This window comes from Enoplosus armatus, chromosome 9 (genome assembly GCF_043641665.1).
Source record: "Enoplosus armatus isolate fEnoArm2 chromosome 9, fEnoArm2.hap1, whole genome shotgun sequence".
Lineage (NCBI taxonomy): Eukaryota > Metazoa > Chordata > Actinopteri > Centrarchiformes > Enoplosidae > Enoplosus > Enoplosus armatus.
Window position 1 is genome coordinate 15,629,480 of NC_092188.1, and position 21,584 is coordinate 15,651,063.

The 21,584-nt window shown below is 40.5% G+C and overlaps 1 protein-coding gene across 1 annotated transcript in view; it reads right to left on the bottom strand.

The window, feature by feature from the left end:
* Positions 1–1,573: 1,573 nt before the first annotated feature.
* LOC139289742 (F-actin-uncapping protein LRRC16A-like) overlaps positions 1,574–21,584 on the bottom strand; it is a 64,986-nt gene continuing 44,975 nt past the window's right edge. The window contains exons 18-40 of the mRNA XM_070911363.1: positions 21,191–21,202; positions 20,403–20,484; positions 20,150–20,249; positions 19,763–19,817; positions 14,834–15,006; positions 14,032–14,100; positions 11,891–11,984; positions 11,287–11,385; positions 10,911–11,039; positions 10,659–10,790; positions 9,744–9,919; positions 9,497–9,584; positions 8,956–9,096; positions 8,111–8,128; positions 7,150–7,216; positions 6,709–6,929; positions 6,463–6,572; positions 6,026–6,307; positions 5,712–5,922; positions 3,954–3,990; positions 3,525–3,794; positions 3,267–3,416; positions 1,574–1,746 (exon numbers count right to left, since the gene is read on the bottom strand). Coding sequence (XP_070767464.1) covers positions 1,574–1,746; positions 3,267–3,416; positions 3,525–3,794; positions 3,954–3,990; positions 5,712–5,922; positions 6,026–6,307; positions 6,463–6,572; positions 6,709–6,929; positions 7,150–7,216; positions 8,111–8,128; positions 8,956–9,096; positions 9,497–9,584; positions 9,744–9,919; positions 10,659–10,790; positions 10,911–11,039; positions 11,287–11,385; positions 11,891–11,984; positions 14,032–14,100; positions 14,834–15,006; positions 19,763–19,817; positions 20,150–20,249; positions 20,403–20,484; positions 21,191–21,202 — 2,889 coding nt within the window. The remainder of the gene's footprint in view (positions 1,747–3,266; positions 3,417–3,524; positions 3,795–3,953; positions 3,991–5,711; positions 5,923–6,025; positions 6,308–6,462; positions 6,573–6,708; positions 6,930–7,149; positions 7,217–8,110; positions 8,129–8,955; positions 9,097–9,496; positions 9,585–9,743; positions 9,920–10,658; positions 10,791–10,910; positions 11,040–11,286; positions 11,386–11,890; positions 11,985–14,031; positions 14,101–14,833; positions 15,007–19,762; positions 19,818–20,149; positions 20,250–20,402; positions 20,485–21,190; positions 21,203–21,584) is intronic.

Sequence of the window (21,584 nt, forward strand, 5' to 3'; positions counted from 1 at the left end):
AAGGAGAACTGAACTTGAAAAGCCCTGAAGGTCATGTCTGTAGGAGACGCTGAGGAGGAAGAGTGTTTGAAGGCTGGAGTTCCCTCAGTGTCCCGCTTTTACTCAAAGAACAGACTCAAGAGGTTATTGTCAAAATACTGAAATGGCAAGCAAATGACATTTTCTCTTGTGTTACCTTCAAGCAAATTATATATGACATTCCTCTTTTTAAGTAAGTTTCTTTGCTTTCATTGGACAATCAGCACACCAGGGGAATATTAATACATGTAAAATGTAAGTCTGTTATCAGAAGTGATGTCTGTCTTTAAGAGCAATACAGGGTCTGACAAACACAGGCATACCACTCAGTTAATGCTTAATAGTCTCATTTGTTCCGAGGAGTACCAGCTGTTTTTTTTTGTTGACCAAATAACAATACAGAAATATGAGCCTATAATGTTTAGATGACACTCTGTATTGCACTTTAATGACAGACACAATCTCCCTGTCCCCATAAACAGTGTAGAAAAAGACTTCCGCAGTTTAAAGGTATCATGAGATCAACATTTTTCTCCATAGTGTCTAAACATAGAGAACAGTTTTAGTTAACAGTGCTGAAGCCTTATTGATTGGTTATCAGTGACGTTAAAGTCCTCTCAAAGCCACACTTCATATGGTCACTCCAACTCTCTCACACAGAGACAAACTTGAGTCCAGTTGGGGTGTTTGACACAGTCTATAGTCCACTTAGTCTCCTCTGAGTAAGTTTTACTGTTAGGCAAGCTACATCAAATGTTTCTGATTTATGGTGGGCTGAAATTATCAGCTGAACCTGTATTTTCCTGAAAAAAAGATGAATTGCATAATGGATTCAGTCGCCTCTGAAGTCCAGAGAAAAGTAACTTGCACATACTGAAAATAGCATATAGAAAAATCTATACAAATATACTGGAGGAAAAAGAATGCCGTCGGGTCCTGGTCTGGTTGTAGGTTTGAGTTCAAGTACAGTACAGTGATCCTGGTATTATTGTTACATGTGTTTGGTCCCTGGGAAACAAGCTACTGCAACAAATAGATGTTGGATTAGTTAAAGAAAGACATTTTACATATACACTCTTAACTTTCACAGTCTTCTCTCTCTGTCTTTTTTGTCTGCTGTTTCCTGAAAGCCTCACGTCTCTTCTTTTAGTGGTTTACAAACTTCTACTTTAATTCAGGTTTCAGTATTCTTTTAGAGACGTGAGATTTTCACCTGACAACAGAGAGTAGGAACAAAATAAAAGAGAAAAGGCTGTTTGTGAGAAGGAAGCTCTTAGGAGACTTAGCACAGTTTGGTTTACTAGGTGACATGTGACTGAAAGTGTTAATATCAGTAATTTCATCATAGACAACCAAATGACCTTTAATTTGAAACTGTGTATTACCTGATACTACAGCAGGTCTTCCTGCAAACCAAACATGATTTGTACTCATGTACTACAGGTACAACCTCTAATATAAATGAAAACATATCGATTAGATTTCCCCTTAGTTGCTTTTCTAAAGGAAAATATGTGAGGCTTATCAAAAGGTTTTTGCTGTAAGTTTGTCTCACTCATATTAAAATAAAGTCTTTGTCTGCCTCCTCCCCAGAGTCTGACGACTTCTTGCCCGCTGCTTTGTCCTTGTCTTTGTTTGGAGATTGGTCCTTGGTCTTGAAGGAGCCATGATCCTCAGAGTTGGTACGGAGTGGGCTGGGTCGCTGAGCAGAGTCTGAGCCCGCCCTCACTGAAAACAAGAGAAAGAGAGAGAAGATGAAAAGGACAGGAAGCGTTGGCAATGCTTAGAGCAAGGGGAAGAGAGGAGGGAGAGAAAAGACCATTTTCTGTTATTAATGTGCTGCTACAGTCGGCTCATTTTCCAATACCAGCCGCACAGCCAGATGGAATACAGAAACAAAAACTTTTAGCAAAATCCCAGCATTAAGGATCCAAAGAGCAGCCCCACAAGGCTAATAACTAATAATATGAACTAATAACTAGTAACGAATAGCCAACACAAGACACATACAGCAAAATCCCTTGTGACACCGGCAGTGTGTGCATATATATATGCAGTAGAGCCTGAAAATGGCTCAGAAAAGTCAGAAAATGTCTAAAGGACATTATGATTAAAACAAATGTTTACAGTGGACACAGCACCAACTATTTATAATAATATAGAGTTAGGATGGAAATCCTGGCCTCAGGGGTTAGGTTTAACAGTCTGTCCAGAACATTTCCCTACTCTCTGACTAATGCATGCTAGGATAGATAGAGTGATCCTGTTCCATACTGCCCTTTGAGTATTCTTCATCATCATCTTCTTCAACATGTGTAGAGGCAATTGAACATTCTCTTGTGTATACTGCCACCTAATGGCTCCCGATTTACTCTGTAATAAGATAAATTATCCAAAGAACCCTGGCACATATTGTGATAGTCTTTTTTACTTTTTGTGAAGCCCATCACCTGAAGGCATTAATGTTCTGAGTTTAGTCTTAACAGATAATTTAAATCTCAAATTATGAGGAAGAAAGGTTGTCTTCTAGATAGACATAAACTGCCCCCTCTAGCTTTGAAGTCTCACTGGAATTATTCTCTGTGCATACAAAAAAAACTACACAAATTAAATTGAGGATCAACAAAACAAATAAGCAACAAACCAAGTAGCCAATGGCTTCAAATAATAAACAAATTCACAGACAAATTCATTTCCCTGAGAGCGAGAATTACACTCAGGAACATGAATCTGATGTGCGTACCTCTTGACAGGCACAAGAGGGCGTCACTGATAACATGCAGTGAAAAAAAAAAAAAGGGAAGTGAGCAAGACCAGAGAGAAGAAAGGGAGACCACACATGTGACAGTGAAAACAACATATAAAAGCATCAGAGAAAAGGAAGCAAAGACAGACACAAAAAAAAAGCCATCAAGCTGCCTGAATGTCTGTTACATAATAGATAATAGTGAGAGTTGTGACCTGAATCTATCAGTCTGTCATATGGTACATGTAGACAGACAACAGTCAGCCTCCACAGGAACAATTCAAATATGTGAGACCACTGGGAAAACCAGACATCAAACACCTACCAGTCAGTGTAAGGGGAATCTGCTGTGGCCAAAGGACATGTTTAGGGTGAAGGTGAGACAGAGGGCAACTGCCTGTTTGTACGATGTTTCCTTGCACTTGAAAATCTATTAATTTATTAGCACCATGAGGCATGAATGGGCTACTATAAGTAGAAATAGTCAGATTTTGTGACCCACCATCCTGAGAGGTTTTGTTGGCAGAACCTCCCGACTGCAGACTGGTCTGGCCCTCTTTGTCTTTCTCTGACAGCATCCTCTTCAGCGTGGAAGGAAGAGCAGTGACCTTAGGAGACACACCGCCACTGCTGGGGGAATCTGAGCTCTCGTCTGTCAGGAAAATGATCAGAAAACAAATACTATCAATCGATAAAAAACTGAATCATGGCAGCAACAATCCCGTCAGTGTGGCAATCAGATCCAATGCTCCGACTGTACCTATGCTCCTGCTGCTGCTGGTGGTCCTTGGCTTCTGTGGGATGGTGGGTCGGGCTGCCAGGGCAGGCTTCGCACCCTGTGGCACCGGCGGTTTGGGACTTACTGGTCCCCCAGGGGAACTCGAGGAGGACGTAGCCCTGAGACGGGGGACCGGTTCAGGTTTGGTCTCACCACGAGGAGGGGTCTTCTCTGGAGAACCAGTTGGAGGGTCCGATTTGTTAATCGAGCCACTGGGAGACCTGCTATCTGAAACGGTGGGCTGGGGCTTGGCTGCTGACACATGCAAAAAAACAAACAATGATTTTTATGTACTGTATGAGTATGGATATCTGTATGAATCCTTAACGGTTAGCTTGAAAGTTCTTTTTCACTTAAAGTGCTCCTTTCTCTTATTTTTCCATATTTATCTCAACAGATAAAACAGCTTACCGGTTGCATTGCTGTCAGGCCTGTCGGGGCTGGAAGACTGGAGGAGACACAAGGACAAAACACTGGATCACTATACGTGAGTGTGGAACGGTAGAAATGTATGTTTTTCTTTTAACAGATCATTCAGATTTATGACATGAAACCTAATAGAAATAATGTAAAAATACCTCCTGTACAAACACTGTTAAAATGTTAAGATCACCTTATTGAGTCTAGTATATTTTAAAAATTGCAGTCAAGCATACTGCACTGCATGAGTGCAGTATACCAGTGCAGCATTTTAACAGAAGGGGGCGCCTTTGTGTTAGAAATACTAAGGATACAACTCACACACCCAAGCTTTGTATTAATGACCTGCCTCCTGAATAGCTCTCTCCATCATACCTGCATACATAAACACACAGACACACACACACACACACACACACCTGGAAGCCAGCCAGAGCAAGCAGATGGCAGAAGAGGCTTTAGTGCCACTGATACAAGGTCAGAAAAAATCCTAATGCTGCAAACACCATAAACCTCTTATTGCGCGCACACACACACACACACACACACACACACACACACACACACACACACACACACACACACACACACACACACACACACACACACACACACACACACACACACACACACACACAAACAGTTTGCAGTGTCGTAACTAGATAGGGTCCTTTTAATACATCTAGTGAACACACACTTAGAGATACCAACACCAACTCACATTTCACAGATGCACAAATGCACTCAAATGTATAGTTATTGCTCTTATTAAATTCTGGGGGTATGTGTTATTTCCCTTTGAAACACACAAACATTTTTTTTATGCTTTTAAGGAAATCAACAAGTGGATGTAAAAAAAAGAGCAAAGGATGTGTAGGAACTGAGAACACTTTTAGTTTTAGCTTTCTTTTTTTCTTCATTCTGTCTATTTGCCGTTTGTGCCTCCATCTCTTCCACTCTGCACTTCTCTCCCTCCTCCTCCTCCTCCTCCTCTCACCTTGTCGTCTGGCAGAAAATCAGGGTTGTTTGTGTTTTTATGTCAACATGTTGACAGGCACAATGACTAGCCTGAAGATACACACAAGTCTCAGCATCTGTATGTGTGTGTGTGTGTGTGTGTGTGTGTGTGTGTGTGTGTGCTCTCCCAGCTGATATCCACAGTTAGTGAGTGTTGGACAAAACAGCCTTGACAAGTGGAGACACCTACAGCACTTCGTCCCCAAAACAAAACACAAGCATCTCTCTATATCTCACTGCAATACTACCATCATAACACCGTAAACCGTATTTTTGAAGTTTCTTTTAACTGTCACCTTATTTTGACATTATGAGACATAGCTAAAAATAGATTATTTCGTTTTTTGACATGGAAAACGTATTAAGCTCTGCTTTTCTTAATTATTATTAAAGCAATAAATGGCTTAAATGCAGCTTTTTACAGTCTCAGATCTACAGATGGACACCTGGACCAGAGTCCAAAGATAATCACTACATTTTTTAATCTCTTGCAGGGAATGAAATTATTGAGCTTGAAATCTTTTATTACCATAATTTGATCAAATTACAGTTGAAGCTTTTTAAAATGTTATTGTAGTTTATTATTGTCACTCTCTCTTTGTGTGTGAAAAGAAAAGCACTGATGTAACTGATGAAACAATCTCAGCTCAAGGTCTTCTTACTCCTCTTACCCAAGAACCTGGGTTCTTTCTTGTAACCCCGGTGATTACTTTTTAAATCACACCATCACACCTTGTATGCTCTCCTCTCCTGCTTGGCCTTCATCTCTGCCAGGAGGCCGCTGCCCATCATCTGCAACCCCGGATACCGCCTGCCTCCCTGAGGACTGCCCCTGCCATCCGAACCCTCCCAGGGCTCATCTATGGAGTCTGGCGTCCTCAGCTCCTCTGAGCGGTCTGAGCTGCTGCTGTAGTCTGCCTGCTGTGAGCGGCTGGAGGCGTCTCTGCAGTAAAGTTATTAGTGAATAAGGGGTCGACCGGTACACTGAGACTGACTTAGTTAGTGAGTAATCTATAGTTCCACAACAGAAAAATAATAATCTATACCTGGACTTTGGCTCAGGTGCTGGGCTCTTTACTGCCACCTTTGGTGAGGAGGGCTCCTCAGGGATGGTGGAAGGTGGCGTCATGGCTGCAGAGGCTGAGGACATACCCGAAGCTGGAGGAGTCCCCTGGTTTTTCTCGGACTTATCCGATTTATCCGATTTGTCCGATTTATCAGATTTATCAGATTTATCAGATTTGGTGGATCGTTTGATAAGGTTGAGGAATCCTCCTTTACTTTTCTTCTTCTCTCCATCTTGAGATTCTGAACTCTTCAGGGAACGTCTGAGAATTGACGGAACGAGAGACAGAAGCCATGTTTAATGTATAAGTTATAAATAAATATTAGGTACAGTACACTCTAATACATCTCTATGAAAAAAAAATCAAATGCAGTACAGTCCTCCATGAGGAAATTATAAATAAAGCATAGTCCTTACTTGGAATTCATCTTGGTGACTTTTGTAGAGAAGAACTCGTCCACACCCTCATCCACCCTTCCCATGAGGCCATTCTGCTCCCCATCCTGAGATGGAGCACTGTTGAGTTGCTGAAAGAGGAAGTTGAAGAATATTATATATATATGTGAGTATTTGGTATGAAGTCCTCTCATGTTGCATTTCATCCTACAAGTAGATGGAGGGAAGCCTCTTTTGGGGCTACTAAGCCTGCAAAGCTTTACTCACAGGTACTTTGCTGGAATGTGTTTTCTTGTTCCGGCGGGGTCTTAGTTTGGTGAAGTGCTGCAGCTTTTTTTCCTCCTCAGACGGCAGCTCCACCATCACTCCTGACGGACGTTGCTCCAGTTTTGGCAGGCCCTGAGATGGAGTAGGTGGAGTTCGCGAAGAAGTGTCCTCCACATGGATAGGGACGTCCTCCAGGGCCTTGTCCAGGTCAAACTCCATCTCTGTAGGTTGGATGGTCATAAGGAGGTTTGTAATTAGATATACATTGAGTAGTGTACTCTCACCTGTCATCAGGTCTAAGCAGCATCAGTATTGAGGAATAATTTGAAAGACCAAATACATACTGATTAAAACCAACCAACCTAATCCAAGTAAGCTTTTATAGTATCAAGCAAAAAAACAATGTAAAATCTAAATTGCTAAGAAATATAAACTGCTTACCAAAGGCACGAGACACTGGCCGAAGCATTCTGCTGTGGATGCTCTTCCTCTTGGATTTAGGAGTCATCTGAAAGAGAAGCAGATAATCAAATTAAATGTATTGTAATTGTTGGCAAAATATCAAAGCATTTCTATCTATCCAACAAGGCTGGTTATTTGAGAAAATATCCTGGGTGAATAAATTAACAAAAATCATACAATTTATCAGCAACACGCTAACTCTGTGGCTGTCAGATCCTGGTTTCCTATTTGGGATTCTGTCCGCAGTGTGCTTTTAACTGCACATTCATAATCTCAAAACAATCTAAATATAATTATTAACTGTAGAGGGAATTATCTGTACTGATTTTCCTATCTTACACACATTTCTGTAAGATAGCCTAACACAGACATCTTGGAACTTGTTTAGTTTAAACAAAGTTTACAAGGCACACCGGTTAATTAAATTAATTGTTTTCTTCATTATGCATCCTAAAATGTAAAATAAGAGAATTATTACAGCTGATGGGGTTATGAACAAACAATTCCAATTGCCTCCACACGTTGGTAGATAGTAAACACAGTAGCACCCAGTAACACATGTTGCATATTATATTGTACTGTGATCCACATTCACAAGGTGTTGATGACATTGAGTGGAGAGGAGCAGTGCAATGTGGCTGGATGCATTAAGAAAACTGTACATTTCCAGTTATCAGCATTCAACAGTGTAAAATATAATTCGGAGAGTGAGTGAGGAAGCGATAGATAAATGTGTCCTACTATACTTGTACTGTAGTTTTTCTATACTATCTTTAAAATAAATCATAGGGATCATCATAGGGTTTGTGCTATAGAAAAAGCTACAGCACAGAGATCCGTATAGCAGGCCGGCACAGTGAGGAGAGACAGAAAAGGGAAAGAACAGTAAAAGAAAGTGGATTGAAAGGAGAGTTTAGAGGGACAGTCCAGAATTACTTACACTAGTGCAGCACAAAGTCTCCATGGAGCAAAAGAAGGAAAGAGAAGGAAGAACAGAGGAAAAGAAGATTGAAGAGGAAGAAAGACAACACACAGTAAAGCCTTGCCAAGACAAAAAATGAAAGAGATAGTTGGGACAGCCATGAACTCTAAAGGTGCCCTGTTTATGGAAAGTAGAGGTAAATAGATCAGAGAGGGGGAGATGAAAAGACGAGTAAGACACCAGAGACAGAAGAACAAGCAGCTTCCTGTTGACTGCAGCCTACACTTCAGTTATATCGATCCTTTTCTACAACAATCTACATACAAACGTGGTAAAGAGCAACCATTCCTCAACTCAAGGCCCATGACATTTTCATAAATGTAGAATGAAATATTTGAAACAAAGATGAAATTGACTGTTCAAGTTTACTCTCCCTTAGTGTCCACCCCTCTTTCCAACTTCCCAGCACTTCACTTCCACACATAGAAATGTCAGAATCCATCAAATCTGACACAAAAAGAAAAAAAAGAAAAAAGAAAAAAGAAAGCAACACAGGCTGCAAAAAGTTCAGTTTACTGAACATTAAGACAGTTTTCTTTAAAGTAATACCAAAACCAATCCTCATTGTCTGGTAATTGTAGAGTTGTTGTTTAGAGGGTGATATTAAGCCGGATGTAATTGCTTGTATTTGTGTAATACAACTTAATGTAACTTGGCGTTTAACTTGGGTGGTGAGATAGAATGAACAGGTTCCATTGACTCATTTTACTGTAAATCCAGTCGCATGAAAAACACAAGTGACCTGAATTATGAATCATAAAACAGAACCAACACACACATATCTCTTACCCACCCAAACCTACCATGCATGTCTCAAGGTCCTCTAGCCTCTCAGCCTCCAGTATCTCGGCTGATGCCCGTTTAGGAATCCTCTCCTCTGGGATGTCCAGATCCACCGACTCCTGCTGCACCAAGGGGCGACCTCGCCGCACCAGATGGTCTGCCTGAGAGGACGAGAGGGGAGAGGAAACAAGGAGCAGAGGCAAGTGGGAAGAAAGGTGAACAGAGAGAAAAGGAGTGACAAGATGGGGTGAGAAGAAGGGAGTTGGGGAGGGAGGAATTATGAGTGGAGGAAAGGTAAACAGAGAAAGGAGAGGATAAAAAGAAGGACGAAAAGGGGTTTCAGAGAGATTTACAGTTGATATATGATAGGATATATTATAATTCTAAATAAACATTATGCTTAAGCTACTAAAAGAAGTGGCAAAACAAAATTCAAAAACGTTCAATTAAAGTTACAATATGTAAGTTGTAATATGTTACAACAAATCAGAGGGCTCAAATTAACAGCTACTGTGAATGAACCAATGAGACAGCTGAGAGCTCTGTTGACTCTAATCTTACCAGAGTGAGCTGGGAAGTGGAAAGAGCCTCCAAAATCTCATCGACGATGCGATCGGACAGGAAGGAAGCTAGACTCAGCTTCACCTCACTGACACAGAGAGAAAAGGAGAGTGATGGTTAGACAGCAAAACAAGAGTGTGAGAGGAGGTGTAAGACACAACAGATTCAAACATCCCCCCGGAAAGATCTCAGTGATTTGTCTATGAAAGCCATAGTTACATGTACATATACACAAACACACACACACCTGATCTTGTTGATAATATCCACCCCAGACTGCTCCAGGAGGGTTTTGGTGACAAAGCTTTTGGGTACGACCATCTTGGCTGAGCTGGCTTTCATTAGCTCCGGGCGAAGATTACATCTCTTCATCACATGGGGACACAGGGACTCTGCTGCAGCTACCATCGACTCCAGCAGAGTCTGAAGGGAGTGAAGATAAGGGATGGGTGGACGTGAATGTGTGTTTGTGAGGCGTTTGATTAAAGCACCTCCTGGCTGACAAAGTGGGTGTACATCTTGATCTGATAATCCACCAGCAATTATCTTCAACTTCAAACGAACACCTGTACTAAGTATGTATGACAAGTGATGTTTGTATCACATTTTTTGTTTCTGTAGTTTGGTTACATTTTTTATGTCAAGTGCTCATTGCTGTGATATTCTTGCTTTTAAATTCCCAGAGACCACCTATACTTTTATCTTACATTTCTAAAGTTGATTTTGCCTGTTCTATTATAAAAATTTAATATTTTTGTAATTGGTTGATTTTACTTTGCTGTCTCGTGTGCAGCACTTTGTAACTTAGATTTTGAAAAGTGCTCTAAATAAATAATCATTATAATAATTATCATTATTACTATTATAAATGCAATAAAGTGAGTATTTCCTAGATTTTCTGTTGGTTAACTTTCACTGTTTGTAGGTGCCTCTTTTCTAGTTTTTCTTCCTTATTTTTATCACAAGCAGACACTGAAAACCACAAATAATGTATGTGATAGGATGATATGATGTGTATGTGATGTACTTTGACCCCTTGGTAGTATTAGATCTTAAATAAAACAAGGCTTAACGACACATCTTAAAGTATAATTTTTTGGTGGCAACAATTCATAGTTTAACTGATCATTATTCATTTCTGGAGTGAAGTTTATAACTCTACCTGCAGTTGTTGGTCCATGACAGTCGTCACCTCCCCAGCCATGGACTCCAGTTTCTCCTGGATGGGTCCCACTGACGAGCTGTTCACCTCCTCTCTGGCAGCTGATCCGAGGTGGTAGAGGTTAGGGAGCAGCTGGGGGAGACACAGAATGGAGGACATACAATGGACACAGGAGTCAAAGGAAACTACTAGAGCTCCAAATGACCTTGTAGATGAAACCTTTTTTTATATGTATAATGTAACTCTCCTCACCGTTTTAGAGTTCCTGGCGTCTTTGATGAGGTTCTCTGCTGACCTGACGTCCTCCAAGATGACGTCCGTCTCCGAGTTCCTCAGAGAGTTCAGGTGGTCCTGCACCTTCACACAAATCCTGTCAATCATCTGGAAGAGAACAGGAGGACATTGTCTTTGAAATGTCAAAGGCTTAATAACATAAATGGATATACACTTACTCTAGGGTTAAATGTTATATTAATTCAATACCTAATATAAATATATAAACGCTATTTTCAGTTCTGTAGGAAGTCACCTCTCTCACCTCTCTATTAAGTATGGTCAAAACACACAATGATTATTGAGTCTATATGCACTATAATCTGTCTTTGTTTGTATCAGTTTGTTTACTCACCTGTTGTGTGGTTGTGGTTACGATGCCCTGCTGCAGCCGATAGGCCTGTTCCTGTAGGTATTTTCTGGTTTCGTGGTTCCTGTACAGGTAATTCTCAATCTGGGGGGGAAACACAAAACCACTGCCATGATAATAAAACCAATGTGATAATGAGCACGTTTTCTATAAAAATCCTGTAACACTACTACAGGCAGTAGGTGATTTGTTAGCAAAATGACCAAAATGCATCCCCCTTGTTAACCTGCCACCCCCCCTCTCCTATCCCCTAGTAGCAGAGAGAGTGCAAAGGGCAGTGGGGGTTGTTTCGTTGAATATGTTACTCTAGTCTGCCTGTCTCATTGATCCGTTATCTGACTGAGGTTTGTGCAAGTTAGACTCTACGGCCCTGACCATATGTGTGATATCAGTAGCATAACTGGGCTGTGTATTGATAAATCCAGGGCACTGTCCGAGGTGCTGAAGTAGCAGACGGATTTGTACACCCCCCCCTCAGATAGAGGGCAGGGGGTGGGAAAGGGTGTTCCCATGGGGTCATACCCCCTGTTACAAATTAACAGATCACCTACTGATTACAGGACAGCTGGAGGAACCAATGAGAATTTACCTTTAGCAAGGCATCCTCTGTTTTCTCAGGGCTGGCCTTCAGTGCCTGGGAGGCATCGATGATGGGGATGGGCATGAAGCGAATGGTGAAGTTCCTAATGGACACACAGCCAGAGGACATTATTCCAGAGAACACAGTTAGTTCACATAGAGGAAGGGGAGGAGGCAGAGATGTGTAGAGAGATGTACAGACATAAAGGCAAACGTGGTTATTTCAACAAACATGAAGGAGTGATGCATTTGAACACACAGATATAGTATAATGCAATATGATGGTTCAGGGCTAGTAATTTTACTCAATGTAGTACATTATTAAACACATAGTGGAATGCACCCATTATAATTTCATGTTGGCCTATTACAGGGAGGTTTCTGATCTAGAAATAGAAGTCACCACACAGTATTGATATTCATATCATGATGTAGGAGGAGGAGGAATGAAAACTAAATAGAAAATGCAATGAAGATGCAGTAAAGCGGGAAGCAGAAGGCACATAGAGATGAAAATGAGGGTATTTGGAGGCAAGGGTAAGGCAAGAGACTAAGATGTTGACGGTTTTCAACCTCAAAGGTAAACTGATTCATCTTTACTCTAATATATGCCTGGCTTCACGTTAAAAAGACACATTGAAGCACCACGGCAGGCAACATGATGCCATCACTAATGAAGATTTGACTTCTGTATGAACCCGTCTGCTCTCTTCTTCATCTCCTGAACTCACAGATCTGCTGGGAACATGGCCAAGTCCTTCAAGTTCCTACAGACTGCTGTCTCCATCACCACCTTTAAACAGGATTCCTTTCATATTGCAGCTATAACATAAATGCTGTTTTTGTTGAAAAAAAAAAAAATACAGCCAGAGAGACAGAGACTGCTGCAAATAATGCTTATGTTCATGACTGATTTACCTGCTTTCTCTCAATAATTGATCAATTGGATGCTTTATAACTTTTATAACTTCACAATTTCCTAAAGTCTGTTGAAGTTGAAATCCCTTGTTTTGTCTGTTTAAAATCCATATCCATATATAGATATTCAGTTTACTATGACATAAGATGTAGAAAAGCAGCAAATTCTCACAATGCAGAGGCTTCAATCAGACAATGGTTGGAATTCTTCCTTAAAAAAACCCAAACACTTAATCAATAATCAAAATAGTTTCGGGTTTTGTCAATCTACCTGGAATAATATATAAACCCTGTTCTCTACCTTTGTATGTATCTGTAATGGTCGAAAAGCCTTCATACTGTAACTTTTAGGTTGGTGAATATAGGAGACTTTGTATATTTTCTCTATTCACTTGGAAATGTCCACTTCCACATATTATTTAAAAGGATTGGAAGTCTGGGAAATCTTCTGAAGAATGTAACTTCAAACATTATGAAACATTTTCTGACAAAAAAGAAAAAAGGAACACAGAGACATGAGGAAATTGCCTGAAGGGAGCACACACACACACACACACACACACACACACACACACACACACACACTGCACTGCACTGCACTGCACTGCACTGCACTGCTGAACAGAATACAGAACAGGAGCAAGAAAAATAAAATTGTTATTTCAATATTACAATTGATTACAGAGACTCAGAGGGGAAATGGGTAGATGTGCTGCTGGAAGGATATGATAAACAGAGGGAGAAGATAAGAGAGGGGAGAGAGGTGGATGTACAGATGTGTCCCAGAAGCAAATTTAGTTAGATGCACATGTCATTTCACGCCCACACACAGAATATTAAACATTCAGATCCACAGACAGAAGAGACAGTAGACAAACATTTTATTGATTCAGACTCAACTTTTCCATCTCTCTTAATCTGTTCTGCTCTCTCTTCCTTTCCCTTCCTCAGCATCTTTTCTTCCGCCACTGTTTCTTTGTTGTTGTATTCCCTGTGTTTGTCACGCTCTCCCCTCTCTGGTTTACTTCTTCTCTCTCCTTCTCTTCCTGTCTAAACACACCTCAAGGTTTCCTCCTGCTCTGCACAAAGAAAAATGGCATCTGGGCTGCAACAGCTAACCACACATCCATCCCTTCAGACGTTTCCGTGCAGTACACCAGTGCATGTTTATTGTTAGAATAAAGGTATCATCAGCATACAGTCACATACACAGAAACAGATGGAGATACTTACTTCTCCAGAGCGGCTGCTACATCCTGAAGACCCTGAGGGCTGGTGTTGTTCTTATCCCAGATCACAGTCCTGCACAGAGAAACACAATGTGAGCTAAAGAATTCAGAGAGACGAGCTACAACATTTTAGGTGCCATCTACTGACAACCAAGTGGCAATATGGAACTGTGTTGTGTTGAATATCTTTTATAAGAAGGTGCAGTCGCAGAAGCTACTTGAATTTCTTTCGATGTTCCCCTTTAAGGTGATTTTTTTCCAAAATAACTGTTTGCATGGGTTTTAGTGCATGTAGGGTAAAACGGGAATGCTATTAGTCTTCAGCCTCATTCTGACAAGGTTTGTGACCACACAATATAAGACAACTTATATATACTGCACAATTTTTGTCCATTTGTATCAGTTAATGTCATCAGTTAACCCTTTACTTTAACCTCCCTTATTCATAGACATTATGTAAATAATTTAAGAAATGGTTTACTAAACACTATGGATGTTTTAAGTAGATATAAGCATTTATTAATACAATCGTCAATGACTTCCACTCACTTTTGTGGGCACCCATACGTGGAGGCTGGTGTATAAACACATTATGTATGACAATACAGTACAATGCGGTGGTAATAATATAAAATCTGTATTCACAGGATAAACCATAGTTGTACATTAAAAAACACGTAAAATATAGCTGCTTAGAATTACATTTTAGTGTGTTTATATAGTGCTTCTAATTGCTAAATAGGAAGGTTAAAGTAAAGTGCTCCTTATTTATGACTTGTGCCTTTGACCCCTGAACATGAACTCACCTGAGTTTGGAGTTGATCTGTAGTGCCTTGGCCAGCATCTTGGCCCCCATGTCCCCCATGGCGTTCCCGCTGATGTCTAACCTGGTGAGCGAGGAGTTGCTGCCAAGGGCATTCAGAACGATGGTCAGATCGCTCTTCAGTCTGGAGTCTGCCAGAGACAGAGAGGTGAGGGGCTGGGGAGGGAGAAAAGGAAAAGGGTTTATATCATGAGAACAAGAGGTAAAATACAATCTTCTTATGACTGACTGTTAAATCTTTGTCCTGCTTTTCTTTAACACTGTCACAGTCTTCATTTTATCTGCCACCTGCAGGCTCCACTTCTCTGCGTTTATTCAGCTTTGGCATCACCAGCAAGCCTTTAAAAAGAGCTTTCTTGGCGCTTGTTGTGAATCACTGCCAACTTTAACAAAAGCTATAATAATCTATGTCTATGTCGCATTAATATTCCTTTAGTCAGTGCCAGCTTCAAGTGTCCTTGAATTTATTTATTCACTGAATGCTTGGTTTGCCTGTGTCTTCTTTTTATTTGGCTTAATGCTGCCTCTGTTTGTTTCCCTCACCCACCCTGTGATCTTTGGCACTTCCTTAGAGAAAGTGTGAACAAGCAGTCAGGCATGACTGTCAGACCTCACAGCAACTTTGACACAATGACAAAAGCTTTTTCAAATCAATGAAAGCAATAGAAAGCATAGTTTTTTTCATATTCAAAAGCTGTAAAGATTCACTTACTGCCAACAATTTTAGCTAGACTGTTGTCATTAGCAGATAATACATCTAGAGGTTTTTTCTATAAATTAAATAAAATAAATCTATTTTTCAAAATGTCCTGTCCTCCAACTTCATCTTTTGCAGATATAGCAGTAATTATAAAACTCTATGATCCTGCAGTGACTGGTGAAGCAAAAGGGCAAACCCCACTGGAACAATTATCACACGGTCAAATGGACAAGATACTTCTCTAAAATGTCAGAGGTATTATCATTCAAAACTCCACAGGGCTCAATGAAAAATTCAGCACCGGATCAAGTGGATTTCTTTGTGATGTGAGAGTGAGACGAGGGTTTACAAATGTCCAACAGCGCCCGTCTGTTCACCTCAGCTGAGCTGCTCTATGATGCGTGCCATTTACACAGCTGGAGACTCCTGGGGGCCGTCTTCACAAAAACATGCTGAGGATAAGAGAAGCTCCTAAAAATAAGGGGCATGTCAGTCCTAATCATTTTAATTGAATTTATTTTTTATTTTTTTTATTTAATGTTTAATTTTAAATTTATAATTTGACCCAGCTGAGCCACAATGGGCTCTGTCAGTGTAACATTATTATATATTCTACTATATGATTTGTTTAATTTACTGTATAACAATACATTGTATTTTATATGCTCATTATAGGTTTTTAAAATCTTCATCTGCAAAGTAACTAGAGCTGCCAAATAAATGTAGGGGAACAAAAAGTACAATATTTACCTCTGAAATGTAGTGAAGTAGAACTATAAAGTATAATATTAAAACACACAAGTTGTACTTAAGAAAATGTACTTATTTTACTTTCCATCACTGCTGCATTCAATCCATGAACTGCAGCACAAACAGAAGAGACTATGAGTTATTTGATGGGAATGGTTGGATGATTTCTTTTAATAACTGATCTTGTTGGTGGATTTGCAGCTACCTGAAAAAGTAACTCAATCCAGTGTGAAAAAACATGACCACCACTTCATGTTTAGTACATGTGTCAACCTGAAGTCACAAGAAAAGAATTGCTTCCTGTGTAGCATCTCCAACAGGACAAAATCTAAATATGATTGTGAGTAGGAGACTCTCGCCTCCACATGGATTAACATTAACATGTCATGTCATGCTCTAACGGTACATGTAAAAGCATCCAGTTATACAAGAAACACTCCCAGTAAGGTCTGCCAGCTCACTGTTTTTTATAGCTCAACGCCTGACTGAGACAGAAGGCAAAGAAATCAAGAGATGTAACCAAGAGTTCATGAGTTTGTGTGCTTTGCCATGTAAAAGTAGGCAAAAGAGTTATGGATGATGTGTGAGTTATGAAGTATTTCCCTTTATAATGAAGCTTTTGTCTTTGAGAGAGCGACAGCGTGAGGGGTGTTTTATAGGCAGGGTGGTGATGAGTGTATGGAGGACTAGTGTCAACATGGTTAGAAAGGCAGAAAATTACTTTTTTATGTCTTGTCTGAGGACGCAGAGAGACTTATTTATTGCCTGCATGAGGCCCTCTGAGCACACATTAAACATGCAAATTTAAAGGTACACGTTTATGGACCAGTAGGCACGATAGCTAATTCTTTCTCCAGTGATGTAAAGTCCATCTCTATCACTGTGTCCCCCCATTGACATAAAAATGTCCTACTAGCACAGAAAACCAATGCACAAATTCCTTATGGTTGTGGCAATAAATGTAGAAGCAGGGAAATACTACTACAATGGCAACATCCGTATGTTGTACTGACAAAAGTACTTTCCCTCTCTATGGCTGAAGCAAATAACTTTCAGCAGCTCCAGTGGCTCAGATTCTCAGCCTTTATTAATCACGACAATGATGAAATCATTGCTCTGGGTATGCTACACGCTTTGTTTAATAAAAGCAAGAAAATGAGAAACTGTAACCCAACACACGCAAATAAAAGTGCCCTACCAGAGACAAATGAATGAGTTTATTGTATGTCCATAAAATGATGAACTGTGTTTAATATTGTGAGGAAACTCATTTATCCTGCAGTGTGTGTTCAGCAATATAACATCCTATCTCTCCACTACAGTCCGCAATAGCTTGGCAGAGGGGAAGATGGTGCTCTTAATGATTACTCAAACACTAAAGAATAATTATTATTGTTGGCACGCAGGAGAAAAGGGGTTGTACAGTTTTTCTTCTCAATTGTTTTCTCCAACTCTTCGTGCGGGTGAAATCTAGTTTGTTACTGATTTCTTACTGCCATCTTCGAACCAAAACATTCACAAGCCTGATAATTACTATGAAGGAGCTTTGGGCTGTGGTTTTGCTTATGTTGTTTGCAAAAGGAATAAATATATACAGATTCAATTTGCTGGTGAACGATGGCAGATTTGCACATTAAAATAGTCTCTAATATATGCTGTTATTACATATGTATTACACATTGCAAGAGGAGCAATGTAGGAGATTTCTTCATTTGTTTTTGATATTTCATTTTGATCTGCGATTTTATTCTACAAAATCCAAATGTACTCAAATCGCCTCCAAGCACCTCTAATGCTCACTAATTAACCTCCTTATATTGTTTTTTAATCCATACAAAAAATCTAAGTGTAAATACGACAAATTGTGGTTTTACAGGGGACTAGAAATTCCAGGAGTCTCGCCCTCACTGTAGGGTTTCCAGGCAACCAGCTGAGATATGAGATGAATAGTACAGGTGTGGCAGGCAGATTGAGGTGCCTTTGGACAGACCCATGCTAGCTGTGTCCCTGGGTTTCCAGTAATTATGCTAAACTAAACTAACCAGCTGTTGGCTGGAGCTCCATTTTTACTGCACAAACATGGGAGTGATATCGATAATCTCATCTAACACTCTGCAAGGTTTTCCAAAATGCTGAACTATTCCTTTAATGAAGCAGATGTGCAGTGCCGCACCAACGAAACACAGAATACAGTTTGCGTATCTGTGTATATTCTGGCATCCATACGGTATCCCAGGTCTGACTGCCTGGACTCAGGCCAGGACACAGAAACACAACAGGGTGAATGTGATGCCTGGAGCTATGTCGCGCACTCACTGTGTGACTTTATGTGTCTTTTTTACAAAGAGGCCAAGTGTGCAACTGAATAGAATTTGAAACCAGTTATCTCTACAGGCCGTCACTTATCTGTGTTTTGACCTCAGCTCTGGTTGTAAGGTACCCAAGAGACTGGTTACACACTTGTCTCTCTCGAACACACACATGCAGCGGGACAGGATAACAGACACATGCTATAAACACCTATCCACCCCTACTGAACATCCTTTGACCTACCACCTTTAACCTCTTCCTACCACTTTTTCAGTATCCATCCATTAAGTTTCTCCCTCCTTTCCTTCTCTCTTTGTATCCCACCTGCACAGCCAGATAACCAGGTCATACACACACACAATCTTCTCATGCACATAATCTCACACACACACACACACACTACAAGGACCAAGAGACCAATGCAGCACAGAGCAGCTCAATAGGACCATCAATCTAGCACATCCGCCACTGTGGGACACAAAAAAGGGGCATTTGTTACAGCTCCCATGATGGAGAGCATGATAAAATGAGTGAGATGGATTGAGGGACAGGAAGGAGGGGAGAAAACTAGAAGCTTGAGAAAATCCCTTTATTTCACTGCAGGTTATCAGCGCAACTGAAGGAAATGATAGCTGACCCAGCATCTTGTAATATTTAAAGAGTTCCCCCTGTAGACATTGATAGACAGTAGGAGGGAAAATTCAAAGGATGGAGGGAGTGTAGAGGGTAAGCTATCAAGTCTGGGTAATACGTAAGGTAATGAAAAGTTACGGCACTTGTCAGTTTAAATACTTGTGTCAAAATCCCATGAGTTGTTTTCATGATGTACTGTCCTTGGTGGTTTCCCTTTGTGGTGCAATAAGTCAGCCACAACTCACTTTAACAACAATTTCAAAACAAATTAACTAGATTTAACAAAAAGTGTGTGCCAACCCTTTAAATGAGTGAAATAGCATGAACGTTTGAGTACAGCTCTCATACACCACATGTTTTCAGTTGAATCTGATACTCCATTAATCACTGTGGGGGAATTATATTCACACCACCCTCCAATGGGGAGGTCAGAGGTCAGTTGTAGAGCAGCTGGTGGAGATTCAGTGATTTGCTGCTCCTCACAAAAGCCAGACAGAAAAGGAAATTTAAAAAACTCACCGACTCCTCTTCCTGGATCATATGGACCAGGCTGTCCAACACTGGGGCGAGGTTTCTAAGTCAGGTATAAAAAAGACAGGGAGAAAAATGTAAGAAAATATATCACACTGAGAGAACAATGCTTAGAAAACTGCACTGCACAGGTTAAGTATAGAAATATCTACAGAATGATACTGTTTGTAGATTATTCTGTGCAATGCCATCTTGGATATGACACTTTGTGTATCTGGGCATCACAACCCCTCAGTGTGTACGTCTACTATATATGTAGTGGACAACAGGAGTCCTCAACCAAACCCAACTGAGGCCTAACCACTAAGGATTCTCTCACAGACCCATACTGTACACATCAGCTGTGCGCCTTCTCCTCCTGAACTGCATTCTTACTTAGACTTGATGTTGTTGAAGTTCTTGCCCAGAGAGAGGTGTCTGATGGATCGGTTCTTGGCCAACCACACCAGCAGTGTGGACAGGTCTGAGTCCAGGCCTTGATTAAGAGAAATAGGTTGGAAATGATAATAAAGTTGACTGATCTTAGCTGATTTTGGTAGTTGCATGCTGGGGACTTTTTCCAGATGAGGTTAGGGTTGAAAAGTTTAGTGAATATATTGTAACATATGCACGGACGCTGCCATCTCACCGTTGTCAGAGATGTCTAGGCTGGAGATGTTTGGGATCTCAGCAATACAACCTTCAAGGATCTGAGAACCTCCTGAACGCAACTGGAAAGACAGGAGGGCAAATATTAAAAACACAACACACACACACACACACACACACACACAGTACATGTGAGAATAGCCTGTTCATATAATAACAGTACAGGTAACTAGAGCTTGTAACACTTTGAGTACATGACTCCTTAATTGCCTGCTACACTAGTATTGGAATGAGTGTTGAATTGTAAGTGGAGAATTCTACACTATGACTGCAAAAAAAAGATTAACATAAATGTCACGGTGCTTCCACAAAGGCTTGCGCAAATGTTTGTACAAATTCAACGATATGAGATTCCAGTACTGTATATACACAGTATAAACCTGTGAAAACTACACAGCAAGGGGTTTAATATGAAAACAACTGCATAAGGTTCTTAGGTGAAACATGCACTCACTTTCTAAGCACAGACAACTAATAATGGAAACATGCAGGACAGACCGATCAAGAGGTGCTTGTGGTTTTAAATGACTAACACAGTAATGGAAATCACACATCACTTAAAACAACAACACAGGTCATCCACAGCAATTGTAGCAGGATGTTACTTCTATTTAAATCTTTTCATTTAATGTGAAATGTTGATAGAAAAATGGACCCTGAGATGAAGAGGATCAGCAGAGATTTTAATAATCTGCCAAAACAGGCGTGCAAAGAAAAATGAGGAGGAATGAGATATTAATTATTAAGAGTGAGCACATTGGTACTTACACAATGGCCAAGCTTACAGAAGCATTAGTGGGGAGAGAACAGCATGTCAGAGCCACGCCAGCAACAAAACACACAGATGCTTAATGATCACACTTCTATTCAAAACACACACTCGCACACATTTGTGGAAAACACACTCGACGGGAGTCATACGCAGTCCTTATTTTGCATGCTGTCAGCCCACTCAGAGCACAGTTTTGGGCTGCCTCCACCAAAGGGTTAATTAAGACTTCAAAAAAAGGACAGAACGCATCATTTCCCCCCGCAGCCTCAGTTGGGGAGGATTTCTATGGGAATCTGGATTTCCTGTGTAATTTGTATTCATGTGTTATCTTTAGCAGTCCCACTGAATCTGCAGCAAGCTTCCCTTTTCTATTGGAGCAGGGGAGGAGAT